Genomic DNA, 22,701 nt, shown 5'->3' with positions numbered 1-22,701 from the left:
TGCAACAACTGCCTTCTTACTGTGGTAGATATGTGTGTGTCGTACAATTCATCCACTCTGATTGTCACCCTTCACAGCTCTTGTGTGCCTGTTGACTATGAAAAAATTCATTTGTCATGAAAACCAATTCAATGTGCTGTAATTATAGAATATTTCATGGTGTGAAAATTTCTGTGATTTTTTGTGTTGTGCTGAACTAGGGCAATAATAGCAACACAAGAATACAGTGTATTTCTGGAAATAGTCTAGCAATTAGAGAAATGCTGTCATTTGTAAGATTATATGAGCAAGTGAAATTCACAGACATAAGTCCAGTGAGAAAAATTGATCACATGGGAACAACCACTTTTATAGGGGTAAAAAGTCAATTACCTGGGTCTTCTTTTAATCTGAGTTCCTTGCTGTCGAGTCATATTGTCAAATCTACTCTGTCAGTGCTTCCTTGTAAATAGCATTGATGTTGATGTCATGTTTTTAGACTTTTCATATGCATATGTAAATATTAAAACCATATATTATGTGGCAAGTATTTTTGTACAATAATTCTGTGCTGTGGAGGACAAGATTGTTCTTTGCACTTTGTACAGGCTAATCTTTGGTAAAGTCTCCATCTGGTGACCAGTCAGTTGCATTGCCTTACGAAAGGCTTCCTTTTCACCCGTTGAGGATGGACTGATTTTGCTATAACACGCATTTCCCATAGACACCTGCCCGAGTATTCTTGGGGAATCGCCTTCAACGGGTTAGCAGGGTTCCCACAGTCATGGAAAATCCTTGAAAAATTTGTGGTCATGGAAAGTCAGGGAAAAGTCAGGGAATTTGGAAAATTTGTGAAAAGTCATGGAAAAGTCATGGAATTGCATTTACCTCTTGGCTATGGCAGCTTTCCAGTTTGTCGTGTCTCGCAACTCTCATACTCTGTGATCATACTCTGCTGTTATAATTGGTATTCATGATTTCCATTTTTCCCAGTTTTGTGACATCCCAAATTCTACATAACTCCCGGGACATATACATTTTACTAAGATCGTGGGTGGAACGGATGGCTGTGAGGGGAGGTGGAGGCCATCATAACGTGTCTGATTTTGGAAACCGTGCCAGAAAGGAAGTCATGGAAAGCAGCAATTTAGTCATGGAAAAGTCATGGAAAAGTCATGGAATTCTGTTTTCAAATTTCTGTGGGAACCCTGGTTAAGTATGAGCCAAATGCAGTAGTCATATTTGTATGGGATATTGAAGATACCTGAATATACACTGATTCATTCATACATTTTTTTTTGTTTATTTGTATGCTCAAGACATACTCCCACTGTGCCATCAGAAATACAGTATTTTGTAATTATAGTATCTTGACTTTCAATGGACCACTTTTGTATAGATATTGTCTCAAAATATATAGCTGCTCTGTCACTTTGATTACAGCGAATAAAGAAAACGCAGGATTCTCTGAATAGCAGTGTCAATGCATCGACTCTCTCAAATGGGTAGCGTCAATGGATACTTGAGCTTTGTAAGTCATGCCTTCTGTACATGTGATAATAAGGAAGTTCATGCAAATCGATTTGAAATCATTCCATTGATCTTGCAGAGCCAACATTTCATTCATAAATCAGTGGAGACCCAGTCGAGGTGAAGCATCACCGTAAGTGTGAGTTGATTCTACATTCTTATGTGTTAAAGATGGTGTACATGTCTCAAAACTTCACTGGATTTCCACCTTTTACCTCTTTCAAAATAATGTACAGAAAAAAAAGTTATGTCCTTCACCTAAAATTATTGTTGTGTTGTACTAACCATGCATAATTATTTTACAAGGAGGACATGGCAGTGGCTATAAATCATCAACCAAAAAAATTTTTTTTCATAGTACAGTCAATTGCACACAACTTGATCATGACGGGACTGTGGAAAACACAACTTTAACCCATTGAGGATGGACTGATATTGCTACAACACGCATTTCCCGTAGACACCTGCCCGAGTATACTCAGGACTCGTTCTCAACAGGTTAAATGAGCGACATTGTTCTTCTGCGCCTACAGAGGAATTACACATGCAAGGTTATGGTCTTTTTAATTTCAGCTAAGTCTATTATTCGACGTATATGCACCCTCACCTCACACCAAGTGGACTGTATTTTTGTGTTTAACCCATTGAGGACGGTTTGATTTTGCTGCTTGCCTGAGTATACTTAGGACTCGTCCTCAATGGGTTAAACTAGTTGGAGATTGGTGAGGTGATGACATCATCATTGCTGTATGTGATACGGGAATGTGGTCACAACCACTACAGTGTTGAGCAGAGACAGGTTCTTTTAATGAAACTTGTACCATTCTGAATTTGTGATTGAGTCTATTTTGTAAAGTCAATATAAAAATGGGATGGCATTTTTTTCTATTTATCCCCTTGTTTTGGGAGATGGTCTCTTGTGTTCACAACCAATAAGGAATGTGTATGATACTGTACGCATGTACACATACTGTGTTAATGTTAGATGAAATTATAGCCAAGGTAGTAAATATATAATGTTGTACATTGCAGTTGCAAAATATATGACCTTTTTACTTGAGTTACTGTGAATTTTTACATGTCTGCATTCATTTCAATGCTTTTATTGAGAACAAGTTTACTTTCTTGTTTTGTGCTTTTCGTTTATTGAGGAGGATACTGCTTTGAAAAGTGAGTTTCCATCAAGATAAAATTTTGATGTCAGGTCTAAAGTTTATTATGTACATGTACATGTATTTAGAAGGACAGTTGAAACTTGTGAGAAATGAGGTGTGAGAAATCAGGTTCATACTAAGGATGTGAATGTTTGAAGCTAAAAAAAAAACTATGCACTGTTAGGTACAGTCCTTGGTTTATAGAATCACACTACAGTTGATGATGGCCTGTTTTCTCTCCCTGCACAAAAAAAAAAAACAAACAAACAAACATTGGCCTACATTGTACATACATATTTATATTTATTCACACCAGTAAATTACATTTTATGTTTAATAGGTAATTCAATCAAAGCAAATACATAGTGTCATGAAAGGCAAGTCAAATGCATGTATATGGCCTCCTGGTTGAAAGGGAATGTATGCTACACTAATTTTCTTCTTTAATATTTATGTATGTATGTATGTATATACACGTATGTCTGTATCAATCTCTGTATCTACATGTCTCTCTCTCTCTCTCTCTGTCTGATATATTATATGTATAATAGTATATATGATATATATATTGAATATGTAATTATAATCATATACAATATACATTGTATATATATATATATATATAGGCCCCTATTAATATAACAAATGTGTGTGTGTGTGTGGGGGGGGGGGGTGATCATTGATGACAAAGGATCTTGCAGGAGACCGTATTCATTATCATTTAAAAAAAAAAAAAAATCTGTGTTCCATACCAAAGATGACAAATTATAAAAGCAAATGGTTCAGCATCATACTACATGTACTATAATATAGATAGATAGATAGATAGTATTTTTTGGAAAATGAAACTCAAAGATCCAAACAGCAAGCTACTGTGTGTGCATGTGGTTTGTTGCTTCTTTTTTTTTTAAAAGATATACTAGACTGTATGTATATACAGGTACAAGCTGTATAGCGTGGGTAGACAGATTTCTGGAACATAAAAGAGTCCTTGCTTGGCTCCTTCAAAAGGTATGGAAAATTACTAAAAGCACAAACGTGTAATAAATACGTTGAGAAAATAAAACATCTTTTACTTTTATGTACAGGTGCCTACTGCACTATAATGGGATATCAAAAATTGCTCCAGTTCTCATCTGGAAATGGCGGCACATCTAAACCTTATCCTTTGCCACACTTGTGACAGCACAATCTATTGTACGGTATATTAGCGACAGCTAAAGAAAATCAAAGTTTTGATTGAAATTCTGATACATTGCACATGACGTTCCACGTAACATACTGTAACTGAATTGCGCGCAAACAATGGTGACATTCCTGCTATGCTCTGCGCTCTCGGGTTCATATGTCGGGAAACCAGGGTAGGATGCCTAACCTTTGACACGGGGGAAACCCCCATGCCATATGAATCTGTTCCCGCCGCCGCGCGACGTATGCAAATTGCTATAGGGCCTTACACAGTGTAATACCAGTGGACAGTACATTTCGCACACCAGCATCCCATCATACAGGCTTAAGGCAGAGCCGTCGATACATGTGATACTTCGTCAGGTAGTCGTGTTCAATCTGTGGTATTCCTGTAGATCTAACCGTTACTCTTATTTTTGAGGAGAGCACAGAATGCAACCAGACTGAGAATGTGGACCCTGGACAGTTTGAGAGATGAAGGTGAGAGTTAACCTTCCATTTATACGACTGTAGCAATGATTAACGTTAGATAAATTTTTACTGTTGTTGATTTAAACGGATCGAGCTAAAAACGACCGTATTAACTACACTGTTTAAAACGCCTAACGTTAAACGATCGTTAGGTCTATCCACATGGTCGGTGTATAACCCCCGTGGCGCTCATTGCACAGATTGTAATGTCTTGCAAATACACGTAGTTAAATGTGCACTACCATCAGCTGACCAGTCTAGTGTCTAGGGAGGCAGCTCTTCCACCGCCCTGTTGGGCTAGTCGCAGTTTTTGGTAGTGCCAGTACACATAAATTACAAATATACTTTGGCATTTGCCTTGAGAGTTTCTTGTTAAAACTATGGCCAATATGGGCAGAGGTGACTCCAAAAGAACTACCGTATTCACTGAGGGGCGCAGCCCCGAAGTGGATAGTTCTTTTTGAGGCACCGAGGCCTAGATCTATAGTTTTAACAAGAAACTTGAAATTAGGCAAAGTATATTTGTTATACATTTTGGATCAAAACTTTAAACAAAAGGAGGGGAAATGGGAATGGGGGGAAATGCAAAGCGAGAAGTCGTATGGGTATAATCGTGATGTAAGTTATAGTCTCCACCGCAGTGCGCGTGCACCCGTGCGTTAGGGTTAGGGTATAGGGTTAGGTAGGGTTTTATTTAGTATGGACACGCAGCGGTGGGGATTCTATATCACGATATGCCGTCGTATGATAGATGCAATGTTGTGAAGGGATCCTACATTGCATTAAGAAGCATGTCGCTGCACACGATGTTGGACCTGCTTTGTGATGTTTGTTAAAAATGTTACATTTACAAATGTGGAAGCAATGCGCAATGTCAGAATTGTTTTTATGACGTCACGATTGTTTTGTTAGAAATTGATAAATTTCACAGAGTGACGGTACTAGCAGTGCGCAATGTCAAAAAAGCTGCGCACAATTTCAGAATTGCTTTGTGACATCATTTTGCAAATAGTATACTATTTGCAAAATGTCGTCATAGAAGTGATGTTATTTTGCAAATAGTACTTTATGGAGTGTCAACTTTCTGAAATAGCTGAAAATACCTATAATCACGTGAAGCTCTTTCAACCAATCACCAGAGGATAAATTTTTGATCCAAAATATAATAATGACTAACGTTAGATTTTGGCAGAGAACTAGTTAGACTCAGAGTAGAATCTAGGGTAAATTACCTTCTAGCAATGTCTAACGTTAATAGACCTACACGTTTGTAGATCTATAGATCTATATCGAGTAAATTTGACACAAATTCTTCTTGTAGAGTTGTATGGCTGCGGGCTCACTTGTAGTTGTACCTTCATGCGAACAGTTTCACTTCTTGAAATATTTGTTAATGTAGAGTTGGTAATCATGTGTGTGTAACAAACGCTGCCGGTAAAATAATTTGACCACAACGCCATCCAAAATGTGACCACCCGCTATATGTAGAAACCTATATCAATGTGCACTGTGAACCTTGGCACGGGAGGTCGAACCTTGGTGCTGATGCCCATAAAATATGTATTCATGATCCAACTTCTAAGTTCCAATTGAATTTATAGTTTCTGCAATGTTTTTCTTTTAGAATCCAGAGAAACTGAGAGGTAGATTTAGACCTGAAAAGTTAGAAGTAAATCAGTTTAATGATTTAATGAGTTCCAGATTATTAAGTGAGCACTGTAAAGCAGTACTTCTCATATTATTAGTATTTCATTTCTCCCTATAGTAACATTGTTGCTTTGTTTTTCGTTATTCTTCTTATCCAATAAAGGGAGCAAGTTTGATTTTCTGGTCGGTGAAGATCAGATTGTTGGCAGGAAAGGTGAGTACCAGCGGCTCAATCATCACAGCTGTTTTAGTCTGTACATTTATTAGCTGATGTTTGAAGTTATCACATTCAATCACAAATATTGGTTCCAGAACTGCTATCAGGCAGTGAGAAATAGAGCAGTGATGTACCCATACATGTGATGTGCAGGCACCTTGAAAATATAGATGATAGAGAAACAGATCAGAACAGGCATTGTGCATTTGCAGAATTTGATTTTTTGTTTTACAGATGGATGTAAATTCTGAGTGTTTCTTTTTTTTTTTTTTTTTTTATCAGCCATTGGGCAAATATATAGCCTTTTCAGTTTGCAAATTACTATTTGTCTGTGCCTTGAGACCTGTGCATGAAGTGTTAGTGATCAAGCAGTTCTGGTTCAGTAACATACAGTTGAATAATGATGAATAATATATGTCCTGACCTGGTTATGAATGTAAATATCTAGTTTGCTAGTAAGTAAACTGAATCTTGTATGGTCATGTTAGTCATGAATTGACTATGATAAACTCATCTTCCAGGGAGCTTGTAGAGTAACAGTCAAAGAGGAAGTCATGGACTTGGTGATAATTATATCTTTTCCCTTTTTTTTTTCAGATTGCCAAATCTTGATAAGTGGAGATGCATCAATCAGCCGCAAGCATGCCACTCTGACTGTCAAGCACCCAGAAATGAATTTGGTGAGGAATGTGTCATTTTCATATTGTGACCGTTGACTTTTGCAAGTTCCCTCACATTCAGTTGAATTTTGTTTGTTTACCAGGAACATACCATTAAGTTAAATTTGTGCTTAACCATAATATTTTGCCTGATCTGACCATGAGACTCGACACAAAACTAAAAAAATACAAATAAAAAATAAATAAAAGTATACGGGATAAGAAAAATTGGCAACCTTTTTTTTTTGTATTTGATGATTTTATATTTATCTATTTATTTTTTTTTTTTTTGCTTGTTTGTTTCTGGGGCTTTTTTTATTTCTCAGGTCTGTAACAGTCGTATGGATTATGGGTGCCATCTGAATTTGCATGTCTATTAATTTATGTCCCTGTTATATAATGGTAAAAAAAATCAGTGTAAGCAGAAAGATTTTTATTCTATTTATTTGCTGGTGTGTTATCAAACTGATTAGATATTTGTACTGTTTTATCATTCAAGCCGGTGAAGACAGACTGATTTTCCTATGACAATCATTTCCCATTCGCTCCAGCCCAAGAATACTTGGGACTCGTCTTCAATGGGTGAATGATATTTTGCAATATACATAGGACTATCAACATTATGCCACTGACTTGCCTTCCTACCTGGTGATATCCTGTAAATTTTTAATCCCAACCTCACTTTTTTTATAGAATTTCTATCAATTTTTTTATTGTCTGCTGCCACATAATTGACAGGGCGAGAGGTTTTCTAAAGCAGCCTAGTTTTAGCAGAGATCAAGTACAATTTGTAGGTAGAGTTTAATTATAAGCCACCAAATTATTAGCTGGAAACACTCATTTTGGTGTCCAAAATCATCATCAGCTAGTCACTCAGACACTCCGCAAACTGGGCAATATTTAGTCAATCTCCAACAAACATTCAGGGCTAAAAGGAAGAGGCAGAGGAAGAGGCAGAGGAAGGAGGTCCTCTCTCAGTGAGTTCCAGTGGTTGACTGATTATTTATTCAGAACCCACTGGTTTTTTTTTTTTTTTGGTTTTTTTTTTTTCATTTAGATATTTAAATCATAGAATACACAAAACAATCAAAATGTAATAAAGAAAAGAGTGTGACCTGAGGTCAAAGAAAGAGCCAATAGAAAGTAAAGATGAGGTTATCATGAGGTGAACTTAAACATGAATGGGAACAGAACAAAGGATTCACAAAGTGTGGAGGTGAGTGGAAAGTAAAGAAGGTACTGGAAAGTATGAGCACAAGAAAGGGGAGAGGAATTGGGATGTATAGGAGGCTAAGTGTGAGAAGAAATGGTGAGGGGCATGTATGGAAAATAAACTATGGCAAGCTAAAAAGGGAATTGAATTCGGTACAAATATATCTTTGGATCAGTTTCATACTCTTACTCTCTGTTACTCATCACTCCTACACAGAATCATCCTCGCAGTCCTTCAAGTTTGCTCATCACCGAGTTTTCCAAATATGGCACCTTCCTGAATGGACAGAAATTGGCCTCGGGGAGCGAGACAAAGTTGAAGGATGGAGATATTATCACCTTTGGGACATTCAAGTCCAATAAGTGGAGGTATGAGTGTAAGATTTGGGGCCTACTGATTGTAAATCGTATTATAAAAAACAACAAAAAACAAAACAAAACAAACAGTGTGTGCCAGCTATAATGTATTGCCACTCTCGCTGACTGCATTTTCAAATTAAAGTAGCCATATCATGGAACAGTTCCCTGTGTTCAAACATTGTGAATGGATTGTTGAGAGGGACTCAACAGCTTCTGATGTATTGTACTTGTCAATTCAACTCTATGTTCTCATTTGGCTTTATTTAGAGATATCAATATATCAAACCAATAGACAGGTTGCATCAAAATCGATCAAGAAATAGGAGTTATAAATGGAATATTTAATTTTGGTATGTTTTCATGGCATAGATCAGTCACATGTACTGCAATAAGATGAGATGAGGATGTCATCGCATCACAATCATCCTGTTGACCTAGGCACAAATAATTTTTACCAAATTTCCTGATTTTTGTACACTGTGTGAATATGGACTGCAATGCTATGTTCAAATCAAGCATGTCACCCCATCCAACCCGTCAAAGTTCATATCTCATGATCATACCTATTCCTGATAGTTATATAAAGAAAAACCATTGACCTCATGACGGCTTCAGAAAATGTTTAGCCCACAAAACGTATTTAGTAGTCACCCAAGCACTAGTACATGGTGAGTGTGGTATAAAGCCCTGATTATCACCAAGATTGTTAGCGGAATATACTGAAGTACAGGTATAAATGTGCTTCCTTTATGGCCTGCATATATGTGCAATGATGTAGTCAAGAAGCTAAGAGATTAGCCTTGGTGATGCTGCAACTACAAGTAGGGGTGAAGGCGTTATGGCGCTCAAAATAGTTTTTTTGTTTGGTAGTTTGCTTGAGTGTTACAACATTTTTGCAGGTTCTGGAGTCTGCCTAAATGACTAAGAAACAATATGAATGGGAAGTGTTGTTTCCAGACTTTACAAATTCCATGATTTGTATTTCCACACGACACGATGTGCAGAGTGAAGTTTTGTCCCCTCATTGCCGCCGCCTCCGCCTTGCCAACAGAAGAGAAGAGGAACCTCAAGAGAGCCATCCATAAGCTTGGGGGACACTTGGTGTCGGAGTGGTCTTACGAATGCACCCACCTGGTGATGTCACAGCTGAACGTCACAGTTAAGGTTAGGAGACTGCCGCATACCAGTTACTATTTTTCCATTTTACTCTTTCCAGTATTTAGGGTTTATGACTGAAATGCATGTGTGTGTGTATGTGTCTGTGTTTGGGGGGGGGGGGGGGGGGTAAAAGAAGGAGAAAGAGTCACAATTTTTTACAAGACTCGGAAGTACTGTTTGATGAGTTGTGATGCTAGAATTTCTCTCCTGTCCTTTTTCTGTATTATGTATCTGTGTCTCAATTACTGCAGTAGCATCCTTATGTGTATGTGTTTATTTTGAGAGTCATCTGTATAGGCTATTGTCTTTTCTACTGTCCTCATCCTTTTTCAGTGTTTTATTAAGAGAGGAGGGGCAGAAATGATGCATTTGCTGTTAAGTTGTAATAATGATGTCAAGCAAAAGAGATTCTTTCTGAACCTACTCCTGAAGTCAATGAATTCAGTGAGACACTGGTTTATTTCAAAGGAACAAGTCCAAAAGACTTTGCAATACTGAGAGGAAGCTATGTCGCTCCATTGCTTGTTTCATCTTTCAGCTGATCAGCGCTCTGGTGGCCTGTAGACCTGTCGTGACCCCCAATTTCTGGCACCATACCAGGGAAGCAATTGCAAAGAAGGAAAGCTTGCCAGAACCACACGCGTAAGGTTCCTGTCTCAGTAATTTTTGCATTAAAATTCAAGAGCCCTCATATCAACCCATGAAGCTCATTACATCTAATAAACTGTCTTAATGATTTTCATTTCACAAGTGAAAGGACTGCCAATCATCAATTTGAAAAAGTAAAAATTGTATGTAAGAAAATTGATAATACAGTGCACTCCTGTTACAATGAACACGGTTATAACGAAATTTCGTTATAATGAAGTAAATCTTCTGGTCCCAAAATTATCACCATTAAAGTCTATGGTACAAAATTCGCTTATAACGAACACGGTTATAGCGAAACTTCCGTTATAACAAAGTCTTTTTCGAGCGCCACAGACAAAGAAAACCAAAAGAAATGTGCTCCGTTATAACGAAATGCGAATTTCTTTCGAAAATACGTAGCAGAGCAAGCATATAATAGCGTCTCTGCGTGGGTGAATGCTTCTCACCACTGTGTGTTCGCTCCTTGTGTCACACACAGTTTCTGAGGGGAACTTCTGTTTATTATTGTGATACAGTTATCCCATCACATTTCACATAGCTTTCCAGTGTATGATGAGTATTCAGCAAACAGAATATGATATATGTACGTGGTTTCCTTGTTTTTGTTATATATTGTATTTGTTCGGTTATAACGAAATTTCGTTATAACGAAAGAAAACTGCCGGTCCCGAGCATTTCGTTATAACGGGAGTGCACTGTACTCAACAACCATGATGCTAGTGATCTAATAACTGATACAATTTATTCTTATTATATTGGTTTTTTTATAAAAAATGTCATGGGTAGAACATTGTGTCATCAGAGTATATTTGCTTGTAGTTTTTAGGCATGAATGCTACATTGTCTGTGGCAAGCCTGTTGAATCTGTTAAGTCTTGGCCACACAGTGAAATGTGGTAATATATACATGATGAACTGTAACTGCCATGTTAACCATGTACATCACAGACAGTTTGATATTTCCTTTGCCAATATATTGAATCACTGTTTAGTTACTGTGGCACAAGTTTTCCTATTAGGAATTTCTGTCCACTTTCTGAGGGATACAGCTTCCCACTTTGGGATATGTGTTGCTAGGTTTATCTGTGTGTGTCTTTGTGTATTTGTGTTGTTTTCTCTCCAGTATAAATAAATGAATAAGGTGTCAGTAAGAATTATTTTTTACACTCATGCTAATGACCTGATGAGTTCATTCATGGATTACATTTCAGATACCTTCCTCCCCTTGCCGAGGAATCCATCAATGAGAACGAGGTGTCTTTTGGTCCAGATGAAAGGAGAAAGACCATTTTCCAGGGCATGACATTCTACTTCCTGACTCAGAAACAGGTCTGTTGCATCGTACAGTACTTTCTCTCTCTCTCTCCTACCTCATGTAGAGAAGGACACATTGTTCCCTTACCCCTCTGTCAATCATTATTGGAGTGTAGAAGAGATGATAAGATTGTAGTTCGATAATGATTTATTCACATGTGGCTTGCAATGGGTGAATGGATCCCATAACCTGATTGTATCCACCTTTCATTGTGACTCCCATGCAGAGGCAAGAAATTTGCTGTGAGGTTAGTCATACAGATTCACTGGCTCTGCAGTGCGTCTTATTTTGTTCAGCGGAGACAAACACAAATCTGGAAGAAAAAAAAATAAAAGTATTGCAAGCCCGTTGCCCATAAACATGTCTGGATTGTGAATGAATTTCAAAAAAAAATCATAGTGACAAAAAAATTTTCATATTTTGCAGAGGGCATGTCCCAAGTGTATTCTACAAATATAGCAAACATAATACTCAGGGTATTAGTGCACTTAAAATGCTTATGAATGCTTTTACCTCAACTTTGATGTGTTTCTTCTCATTGATGCAGTACAAGCGCCTGCACATCGCCATTGGCATGGCTGGCGGACAGTCCCAGTTGATTGAAGAAGACAATGACGTCAAGGACCTACGTCGACCTTTGACCTCCAAGGGTGCATGTGTGCTGTACACAGAGCACAAAGACAGCTCGCAGGAGATGAGCCAGTTGGGACAGGATGTGACTGGCAGAGTACTGAAGCTTCTCAAACAGTAAGACCAGTCATCCAATCAGCCTTCTAGGGTAGATCTGGGCACCATTTTATGAAAGCTGTCACCCCCTGACAAGTTATCAGATTCTGACAATTTATACCATGATAACAGTCAGTGACCAGAGCTTCTCAACCAGTCAAAACCAATGACTTACTGAAATTGTCAGAGACTGACAACTTGTCAGGGCTGACAAATTTCATGAAATAGTGCCCAGGTGAAACTTGGGTCTATTCATGTATCAAGTCAAACCTTGTTTACATCTGTCAACGTCCATAAATTATCACGAGTTACTAACAAAACTCCAGTCTTCATGGAAGTCATTTCTTTCTCAGACTTCGTGACCTGCTAAGAGAATGCAAGCATTGACTGAACGCTCAGTCACCAGTGACTTGGTGCCCAGTATGAATATCACATTGGGGATTTAAAGTCAGTCATTGTTAACCCATTCCATACTGCATTCTAAGATCCCCATAGACTTAATACACATTTCACCAGGTTCCCGTAGAGAATGGGTTAATGGTGATTTCTTCAAAGATAGTGCTCACTTGCCTCTTCCTGTGGACTCCCTGCCAGAGAAAGCAGGTGTCTGGATGCTGTGCTCCATCGCAACTGATTCCTGTCTGAAACCAGTCTTACCACAGCCCTGTAGCAAGGACTGAAGGGGCATGCATGTATTCCTCAAATTATTGTCCTCTTAATGTTCATAGCCTGTGTATTCTCAGCATGTGACGACATTTATTTTCTGACTTATGTCAGATGTAATATGTTTAAACAATGTGAAAATTACCCAGATGTTCTGTTGACTCCGGCATGATAAGTCTATCGTGTTACACGTCTGGTAGTAAGATTTTTACACATGCAGCTATGGCAAGTTTAACATATATGCAATCCCATTATTTCTTTGAAATTTATGTTACCTGATATTAAAGACATATTTTCCTTTTGGTTGACTGGTGTGTTTAGGATCAATGTTTAATATTCTCTGCTTTTTCATGTGGATGCTGTGATGATAGATAAGTAGCAATGCTCTGTAAAGCCACTTTCTTGCTCCAAAGGGGGGAGGGAGTATCAATCTTGAAAGCTTTTAGAATATTTGTAGATCGTAAGCAAAATGATCTATCACTCAACTCATTCATTCCTTTCTTCCAGACATGGACTCCGCCCCATTCCAGAGTCTGAGCTTGGCCTTGCTGTGCTGTATGTTTCCACAGAACTTCACTGCAATCCCAAGGTAGCCCAAGGTATGCTATCCTATGAATATTCCCGAAAAGCACATCTCTCTGTCAAGGAGAACTGTAATCCATCTTAACCCGTTGAGGATAAGTCCTGAGTGTACTCTATGGGAAATGCATGTTGTAGCAAAATCAAACCGTCCTCAACGGGTTAAACCATTCACATTTCTTCCCTAGGAAACTTTTTAAATTTTTGAATAGGACAAAGCCTGAGATGAAACGATGAACATAGAACTTCACCTACTAAAAAGACATTTGGTGCAATGTTGTTATATAGCTGTGGTTCAGAAATCAGCACACTTTGACTGGTCAAAAAACCAGTGAATATTGCCACACTTACACTGGAGTATACCCAACAAGTCGATATCACCAATTTGAACAATTCAAAAAATGGAGAATCTCATTGATTATAAGAAATGCATCTTTGTAGGCAGCAATTCTCTCTTTCCAGTTGTCACTGTGTTCAATGATAACAATTATTTCCATTCTTTGTGGTACGGTCAATCTTTCTTCTGTGAGGTGCTTTGCTGAGTTTTACTGTGAGATTAGCATCTACAGGGGGCATTTACGGTGCTCCAGGAGTACTCCTGAAGTGCTTTAAATTATTTATGCATGAACAAACTGGTTCTGAAGCACTCCAGAGTATATGTTCCTCTCAAGGATAGGTTCATGTGTGCTCCTCAAGTGCTCTAACTCCTGTATAAATGGTCCCCAGCATTTAGAGTGCTCCAGAAGTGGTATGCAGTGCATGCTGTGCATGTGTGTGAAGTTCCCAGGTTTGTGGAGTTTATCATGATAGTTATGCCTCTCTCAGCCACTGTATATTCTCTGCGGCCGATGGCTCTCTACATGAACAAACTCAAAGGGGCATCAGTCAGAATGCTTCAAGAGCGCTCCAGTGCCCAAATCTGTGTATGAATGGGGTATCACTTGGTCACCCTGCTCCCTGCAAGAAGCAATGTTGTGTCTTTTGTGAGTAATGGTTCGTTTACACGCAGTTTGCTTTGTGTCGAGAGAATGTAAAGTGGACATTTTTTTTTGTCACATCCATAACCTCCAGAATCCCAACACTGACACTGTAACCACCGAGCCCATAACACTCCAGGTCTGTGATCTCCTCTTGTTCTTCTCTGTCCCCTCCAGCCGGTCTAAACCTCCTCAACGTAGCACCCTCGGTAACCTTGCCGACTGAAGACGTGCTAGCATCGGACACTCAGACTCTGACCCAGCGAATCCAGAAAGGCAAGATGAAGGCTGAGCCTGTCTCAAATAGTGTAGCCTCAACAAATCAGCTGAGGTGAGGGAAGATTGCCTTTTGTAGTGTTTATCTGCCAGTTATACAGAGTTATGCTCTCATTTTATTCTCTTCAGACTCTCTCAAGCTAATTATTATGCCCCAGTCACATAGACATCCCGGATCCCCCCGGACCACCCCGGATCTGATCTGGGGAAAGATCCGTGTTGACACCGGGAGGCCAACATGGCAACTTTTGGAGGTCAAAAACATCCGGCGTCATCCGGGGATTGCCGTGTTGGCAGAGCAATCCGGGGTGGTCCGTGTGGCTGCCGTGTAGATGCCATGTTGATCCGTGTAGCTGCCATGTTGATCCGTGTAGATGCCATGTTTGTCCGTGTAGACGCCGCGCTCTTCCGGCCTTATCCGTGTAGCTGCCGTGTTGATACCGTGTGTACAAATCCCGGATCTCCCCGGATCACCGTGTAAATCCTTGAGCATCCATGTTTACATGTGACTGGAGCATTAGGCATGCCAGCACTCATATATTCTTCTGTGGCTTAACATGGACATTTTCCAAAACTTTAGCTTTTGGTACCGTGTCTTTCATTGTCATTCATTTTAAATTTCGTATAAGAATTGCAAAGTCCAGTGTTAAGCAGCTGTATTACTCTTTGTTATTGTTGTTTTGTGTGTGTTTTCTTGTATAGATTTCATCTTGCTTAAGTCCTTGCAATATTAATGATGTGTTAAACTTCAAATCAAACTATAAGGCAGTCAACTTCAGCTAAAAGAAAATGAAGTTATCAACCTGATACTTCACACTTCTTTCAGCTGCCTTAAAAAAAAAAAAGGATCTGCACTATCATGTGACTGTAGCCTGATGAGTGAATTCTGTAATACGTCTTTTGCAACAGATGATTTTGTGCGCCAAAATTAGTTAGGTGTCATATGTGTTTGATTAGTTAGTTTTGCTTTCTTAAGTCAAGTGATGCTGCAAAAATCATATCTATTTAATGTCAGAAACTGAACTTGAAACAAAAGGAGATGTATATTGTACTTTGTGATTATGAGCTAGAAAAGAAACCTAGCTTCGGAGCGAAGTGTTGTGCAAACGTACAGATGGCAGTGGATGATTTTAATTTGATACAGCATGATTCTGTCAAGTGTTCTGCCACTGTTCTGCCACATCCCGATCTGCCTTTGTAAGATAGATGGGAAGATGAATTTTACTCAGTGGCGATAGTGATTTTTTTTATGCCTCTGCAACGAAGTGGCCGGAGGCATTATGTTTTCGGGTCGTCCGTCCGTCCGTCCGTACGTACGTCCGTACGTCCGTACGTCCGTCCGTACGTCTGTCCGTCCCGTTTTGTTTTTGTCGATATCTCAAGAACCGTGTGGTGGTTTTACATCAAACTTGGTATGAGGGTATATCCTTGGGGGATTTTAGGGTCACTGGGTCAAAGGTCAAAGGTCACAGGTTATTTTGTGAAAAAAAATTGAAATTTCATGTTTTTCTCCATATCTTGCAAATGGTTCAAGGTATCTTCATGGAACTTAGTATATATGCTTGTACCGATGGGCAGTGATTATCTAGGGAAGTTGGGGGTCATGGGTCAAAGGTCAGGGGGTCAAAGGTCAAGGTCAACTCCTCAAAATATCACTACTTTCCTTAAAATGCAATATGCCTGAAGGTTGTTTCTTTTTAACTTAATGTATGGCATGTATTACCCAATATATATTTTTGGGGAAGCCAAAAGGTCAAAGGTCAAAAGGTAAAAGGTCAAGTGAAAGTGCTAAATTGCACTTTTTCCTCCATATCTAGAAAGTAACTCAAGGTATCATCATGAAACTTACATATTTATGCATGTTCAACCTAACAGTGATTCTCTTTGGAACTGTGAGGTCAAAGGTCAAAGGCCAGGTCTAGATAATGCTATTTTCCCATTTGATACTGAAATTATACTTTTTCTCAATACCTTGAAAATTACTCAATGCATAAACTTATAAAAGGGTCAAAAGTCAAGTAAAAATCATCAGTTCCCCAAATACCTGCACTCTGATATTTTAATTATTCATCCAATTGAACCTAGTTCTAGGAAAGTGAACATTCAGCACATTTGTGTCAAACCTGTCATTTTAATATTTTGCCACTAGTGTGAAACTGTCATCACACATTGTCAAGACATTGTACTATAGACCTATTGGGAGAACCATGCATTATGGCGGAGGCATATCAGTAGCCGTAGCGATATATCTAGTTTTCCTATGCAACAAAAACAGAAATATACCTGTACTTTGCCTTGTGGATGTTGATTGCAGGAAAAATGTGACATCAACACCAAAAATCTCCAAGATCGATGAGAGCATTGTTGGAAAGGCCTCTACAAGTGTACAATCAACCTCAGCACATCAAGCAGACACATCCCCAGAGTTCCCCCTTCAGCTGAAGACTGAAATGAGAGCAGACAAATCTGCGGGTATTAAATCAGAACCTGAGGAGGATCAAGGTGAGGGAGATGTCAGACAGTCTACGGAAATGGATGTTGGCGAGGAACACAAAAATGTGCAGGACAGACGCACCAGGGGTGCAATCCATATCAAAGTAGAGAAGATGAGTCCCGTGGTTGTGAAATCTGAGAAGGCAAGACGCCGAGAAGAATCATTGCATCATGGAAGGGAGGTGGAGAGTTCACTTGCTCAGGCTAGGGAGACAGGTAGGAGCAGTCTGCCTATGAAACCAGAGAGGAGTGAACGTGAGGAGGATGGGTCCAGTGGGAGCAGTGTTCAGATGAAGACAGAAACCCAGTCTGATGACAAGAGTGTAACTAATCTGGGTTCGACAGTGAGACAGAAATGGGAAAACCAGTCCAGCACAGCAAAAGGGAAGAGAGAGGTGCACGAGAGGACGGAAAGGGTGGGGCCCGCTGAGGTGAAAAATACCGCGGAGACGGTTGTCAGAGTGAAGGAAGAGCCAATGGATGAATCAGGTGATGGAGAGATGCAGATGGAGACTGGAGGAAGACAGGATGACAAACGGACAGTGAGAAGAGCTCTGGGTATAGGAGGGACGACAGAGGCGACCAGGGAGCAGGAGGAGGAGGAGGAGGAGGAGGAAGATCTGTGGGGAGACAGAAGCAGGAAGAGGAGTGCCAAGCGTAAAGCACACTGGAGCAGTGAGGGTGACGATGATAGTAGGGATGAGAGGAAGAGAGATCAGGCTGTAAGAATCAAGACGAGTTCCAAGGATGATGCTGGTAGCAGCATGTGGAAGAAGAAAGCCAGGATCGATATCTTCTCCCAGGTGATTGCACTCTTTAACTCGTGTCCCTTGAAAGATGTGGAAATGTTGATAAGTCATGGATGGGTCTACCCACAAAATATTAATACTCAAGATTTGTTTTACCAGCTTGCATTAGTTTTGTGGTAACTATCAGGCAGTGTAAGGACAAGATGTGCATTGGATTTATTAAGAAGAGAAAAGTCAAGTAGAAAAAGCATGTTCACACATCACAACTGACTCTCTTGATAATATGAGAACCAACAGGTTTTTGTCATATTCTTACACTGCGTATACACACATGGGATTTTTTGAGGATATGCAGCCTTGATTTTAGGATTCTGAAAGGAGAGCAGTACCTAATAACTCATCTTTTTGTATTGATATCATATGCTTACATGATATAGGAAGAAGAGACTTCTGATTCCCAGTCTGTGGGGAATGGACACGCCCCAACTACATCTTTGGAGGAAGATGAAAACCTTCCTCGAGGATTTATTTCCGCGCGTGTGCCAATCGAGGTAGGTCTTGCTTGGGTATCTCTACTTTTTAAACAGCCCTATCGAATATATCATTGCATCAAATTTTGGTAATTTATAATTTGTGGAATGTATTTGTATAAACAGGTATAAACTTAAATGTTTATAAGGACAGAGGAATTGATGGATGGATAGAAGACATAGAGATTCAGAGTTGGCTTTTGCGAAATTAACCAGATATGATTTCATCTTTTTATTGACAGAGTGCAGTTTTAACCCTAACTAGGCCGGGGGGGGGCCTCCGAGGCCCCCCCCCCCCCTCGACGTTTCGCGCGATGTATTGCTATCGCAAGAAGCTATCGCCGCGACGTTTCATGACTTTTTTTTTTCGAGTCTCCCGCATCTTTTGACACCAAATTTGCGATGCCCGGCCGCACAGTACGAAGTTGCACATAAATATGCACGTGCATGTCAGACCAAAAATTGCTCAAAAACGTGAATTTGTGTACAATTTCTATGCAAACTGTGTTTACAAGCAAATTTCATAAAAGCATGATTATTTTGGGGTTTTATTGATTTAGATCAATTAATAACATATTTTCTTGTTCGGAACAATGTCGCAGACAAATTTCATCGAAAAAACAATGAAAAACATAAAGTCGAAAAAATAGAGAAATACATAAGAAATTCAAAAAAAAAATAAAATACTTAGGAAATTTTTTCTGATTGCGCAATTTTTTTCTCTTACATTTGCTAAGGACACTAAAAAGAATATTTACACAAAAAATGTGCCTGTTTTGAGCTTTATTTAGTGATTTATACCAAATTGTCTGATTTCATGCATCATTATGCATAAATTAGCATAATTTAGTGTAAATGATAATTTTTGAAAAAATTAACTTCATGGTACTTTAGATTACATCATAGGCAATGTGTGTGCCAATTTTCGTCGTGATCATGTGGTCGACGGCTGAGATCTGGAGGGGGGGCCTGGGAGGCCCCCCCCCCCCCCCCCCCCCCCAGCTCTATCATCTCCCTAAATAGCCCGGCCTAGTTAGGGTTGATACTTCTGTGTAAGGAATGCCATTTTGTGACTTTACTTTACTTGTACTTTGCTGAACTAGGACCAAATCAGCGTAAAAGTGGACAAAGAGTATGTGGCAGATGAGCAGCTGCCCAGCAAGCTGGTGCAGGTCAAAAGCATTAATCTCATCGTCCAGCGAGACCGTAAACCTAGGCAAAGGGCAGTCCAAGTGGCTCAGAATGGAAGACCTGTGAAAAACTTCAAGAGATTCCGCAAGGTATGTCTGCCTTACCATGAAAATCCAGTTGTCATTCAATGTGGACCTTCCAAGATATTGAAATCGATACTTTTCAGCTGTCTGTCTGAAGGTAGATTTAAAGTTTGTTTTGTTTTGTTTCTTGTTCTGTAATGAATATGTTTTAGTAATAATTGAATGAATAGTGGTTGCAGAAGCGAGAAACAAAGAAGTAAAACGATGAGGCCAGACTGAAGGACAAAATGCAGAAATGAAAACTGGATATGATGATTCAAGAACTTGAGAAAGGAAAATTGCAAAACTGCATTTTGTAACATGATCACTTGTAAGAAGGATGTGTTCAAAGTAAAGATTGGATATGATTCTTTTGTGCTTTTTGTTGTTTGGTCTTTGTGTTTGATCTCTCTATCTCTCTCTCTCTCTCTCTTTCTGCATTCCTTTTTGTATTCAGGCTGGTTATGCAGGTCAATGCACTGTCCCTCGTATCATTGGTGGTCGAGACCTCTTCAAACACTGCAACAATCCCAGCAAGGACATTGAAGAGATGTTCAACGAAGAAGTTAGGGTAAGGAACCCACAGAGCTGCTTCCTGTGCGCTGTCTCATAGCTGCTTTCTCTGCCCTACCTACCCACAATCATCCTGAGCATATTCCTCTACGTGTTCATGTTCTTGTAGTTCTCTCTTGTGCAGAGCAGTTATGAAAAAAAGTTCCTGAAGACCAAATACCGCGGAAGAAAACACTTCAAATTTTCCTGAAAAGGGATAAATACTTATTTCTCATTTTGTGTATGGTTCTCGATCGAAAGTGCAAAATGCAGTCAATCCTGCCTATAGCGGCTATCCAAGGGAAACGACAAAAGTGACCACTATAAACTGGTCCGAGACCGTTTTGAATTTCAACACTTGCATTGTATAATAGCATGAAAAACCGCATGTTTTTCTTTTAAAAAAAAAGCAAATAAGATTACATGGGCAGCTATGATATGGGATTTTTTTTTCACAGTTTACATCATTTTTAATTTTCTTTTAGCCTACTTTTGTTATTTTGATAGGACTCAGTAGAATTCACTCAATGAACATAAAAGCTAAAGTGTTCATGGCTGATTTAATGTTCAGCTAAAATATTTGTGGCCACTATACACAGTTAGATATTCACCATGGGATACAAAATGAGTGGCCACTGGCCGTGTTAGGCAGGTGACAACTTTATAAAGGACCGTCTATAATATAGCAATTTTGCGACTGTCTATAATACAACAATTTTGCGCAGGGGAATTTCCAGTGGCCGCTATAAGCAGGTGGCTGCTATAGATAGGTGGCGGCCAAGACAGGTTTGACTGTATCACAGTCGCGAAAAATATGGCGTAGACGTTATTATGGCGACTGCTGTTAGCATGGCTATTAAAGATATAATCACCTTTCTTCATCTCCAAACAGGCTGAGCGGAGGAGGAACAAGCAGGAAGAAAAAGCTGACAAACTATTTGCCTACGAATCACGAAAAGGGCCAACTGCAAAGCGCAAAAGATGATGGTGAGAAAAGTGATCAGATGGTGCCTTGTGTTACAGTGGGGCAAGTGGTGTCTTAATGTGTGTATGGTATATACATGCATGTTTGTCTTGTGTTATATCTGATGTGTGTTTGTGTGTGTGTGTGAGTGTGTGTTCCTGTACATGCGTCTAGTATGTGTATTGCTTCTTTTGAGTTGCTTCTTAGTGTATAAGTAAAGATTCTGGAGATTGCAAGAGATTTTTGTACCAAAGTGAGGATGTTACAGTCTCTTGTTATAGTTTGGATGGAACCAGGTGTGCACATAAACACTCGGACCAGATGAGGTTGTATGGAACCAGTTTCCATGGCAATGAATGACTATGACATCACATTTTGGTACTTGTTACCTCACTTTCATCCTTTGTGTGCCCAGGCACCTACCTTAACCTGCCAAGCTTTGTCATCAGCATTTGGTAATTCATCCAGCATTTACTAGTACAATGTACCTAATTGTAAAGTTGGCAAGCCTACTTTGGTGTAGCAACGTTCCTCAGTTATACAGTAAGGCCATGGGAAGAGTTAGACAACAGGGATTATGGAGATTAAGAACTTACTGTATTAGATGTTATTGGTTTAATTTTTGTTAATTTCACAAATCACTGTTAGACCACGAAGACACAAAAGTATCTTGAACTGACAGGCATTAGCGCACTCGTGATGCATCGGTTTCAAAATCTGGAAAACAACATCCCGTGAAAATATCTGTGACCTCATTCGCAAAACTAATAGCTTGTAGAGTAATCTCTGTTATTTCACAAATAGTTTCCAGACAGCTGTGAAAACTGTTGAACAAAGTACAGTAAGGGTTTGAAGAAAAGTACAGAAAATAAGAGAAGTCAGTCAAAAGATGCTGAAATATGTTGAGTCTGCAAGGGTTATACCATAGCAAAAATCATTTGTAGAACAAAATCTTCATGAGTGAACACTGGTAGCTGTTGATGCCATTTTTTAATGCAAAATGCGTGGTGTATTGCTCTGAATATTGCTATATTGCTACCGATTTTCATTAGACCATCCAGCGGTTTACAGTGCATGTTTGTTTTTCCTTTTTGCATGATTAAACTTTAGAACACAGTGTCACAGTGTTATGAGTTTTAGTTCATTGTTCATAGTTTGTAATCGACACTACATCAGAAGGAAGGGTATCAGTGAAGCTTGTATTTGATATCTAGGTTATTATTGTGAGCTACGGTTTCATAGCTACGAACAACTGCAAATATGAAAAGAACGTAAGACTCCTACCTGCTATGTAGTGGAGTTCAAAAGTTTACATTCTGTACATAAATACACAAATGCTGGTGTGCAGTGTACCGTACTGTATGTAATGTGGTACACTGCTTTTAGAAAAGAAAAGTTT

The 22,701-nt window shown here is 39.2% G+C and overlaps 1 protein-coding gene across 1 annotated transcript; it reads left to right on the top strand.

The window, feature by feature from the left end:
* The first annotated feature begins 4,259 nt into the window (after positions 1–4,259).
* LOC139744912 (uncharacterized) lies at positions 4,260–21,337 on the top strand. The gene is made up of 13 exons (XM_071655328.1): positions 4,260–4,331; positions 6,133–6,183; positions 6,784–6,866; positions 8,275–8,426; positions 9,422–9,581; positions 12,088–12,287; positions 13,437–13,528; positions 14,663–14,816; positions 17,076–18,057; positions 18,441–18,554; positions 19,637–19,813; positions 20,244–20,357; positions 21,231–21,337. The coding sequence occupies exons 1-13, from the start codon at positions 4,301–4,303 to the stop codon at positions 21,321–21,323; spliced, it is 2,403 nt and encodes an 800-aa protein (XP_071511429.1). The 5' UTR covers positions 4,260–4,300; the 3' UTR covers positions 21,324–21,337.
* The last annotated feature ends 1,364 nt before the right edge of the window (positions 21,338–22,701 follow it).

Source organism: Diadema antillarum, unplaced genomic scaffold (assembly GCF_040938485.1).
Source record: "Diadema antillarum isolate AM-2024a unplaced genomic scaffold, OU_Dant_1.0 seq00001221_RagTag, whole genome shotgun sequence".
Lineage (NCBI taxonomy): Eukaryota > Metazoa > Echinodermata > Echinoidea > Diadematoida > Diadematidae > Diadema > Diadema antillarum.
Note: the sequence above shows the minus strand (reverse complement) of the source record. Positions and strands in the feature narration are given on the sequence as shown.

Excerpts from the sequence above, each read along its gene's own strand:
- LOC139744912 (XM_071655328.1), top strand. The coding sequence starts at position 4,301 with ATGTGGACCCTGGACAGTTTGAGAGATGAAG. Across the intron at positions 6,184-6,783 it reads TCAGATTGTTGGCAGGAAAG|ATTGCCAAATCTTGATAAGT; the intron begins GTGAGTACCAGC and ends TTTTTTTTTCAG. Across the intron at positions 20,358-21,230 it reads TGTTCAACGAAGAAGTTAGG|GCTGAGCGGAGGAGGAACAA; the intron begins GTAAGGAACCCA and ends ATCTCCAAACAG.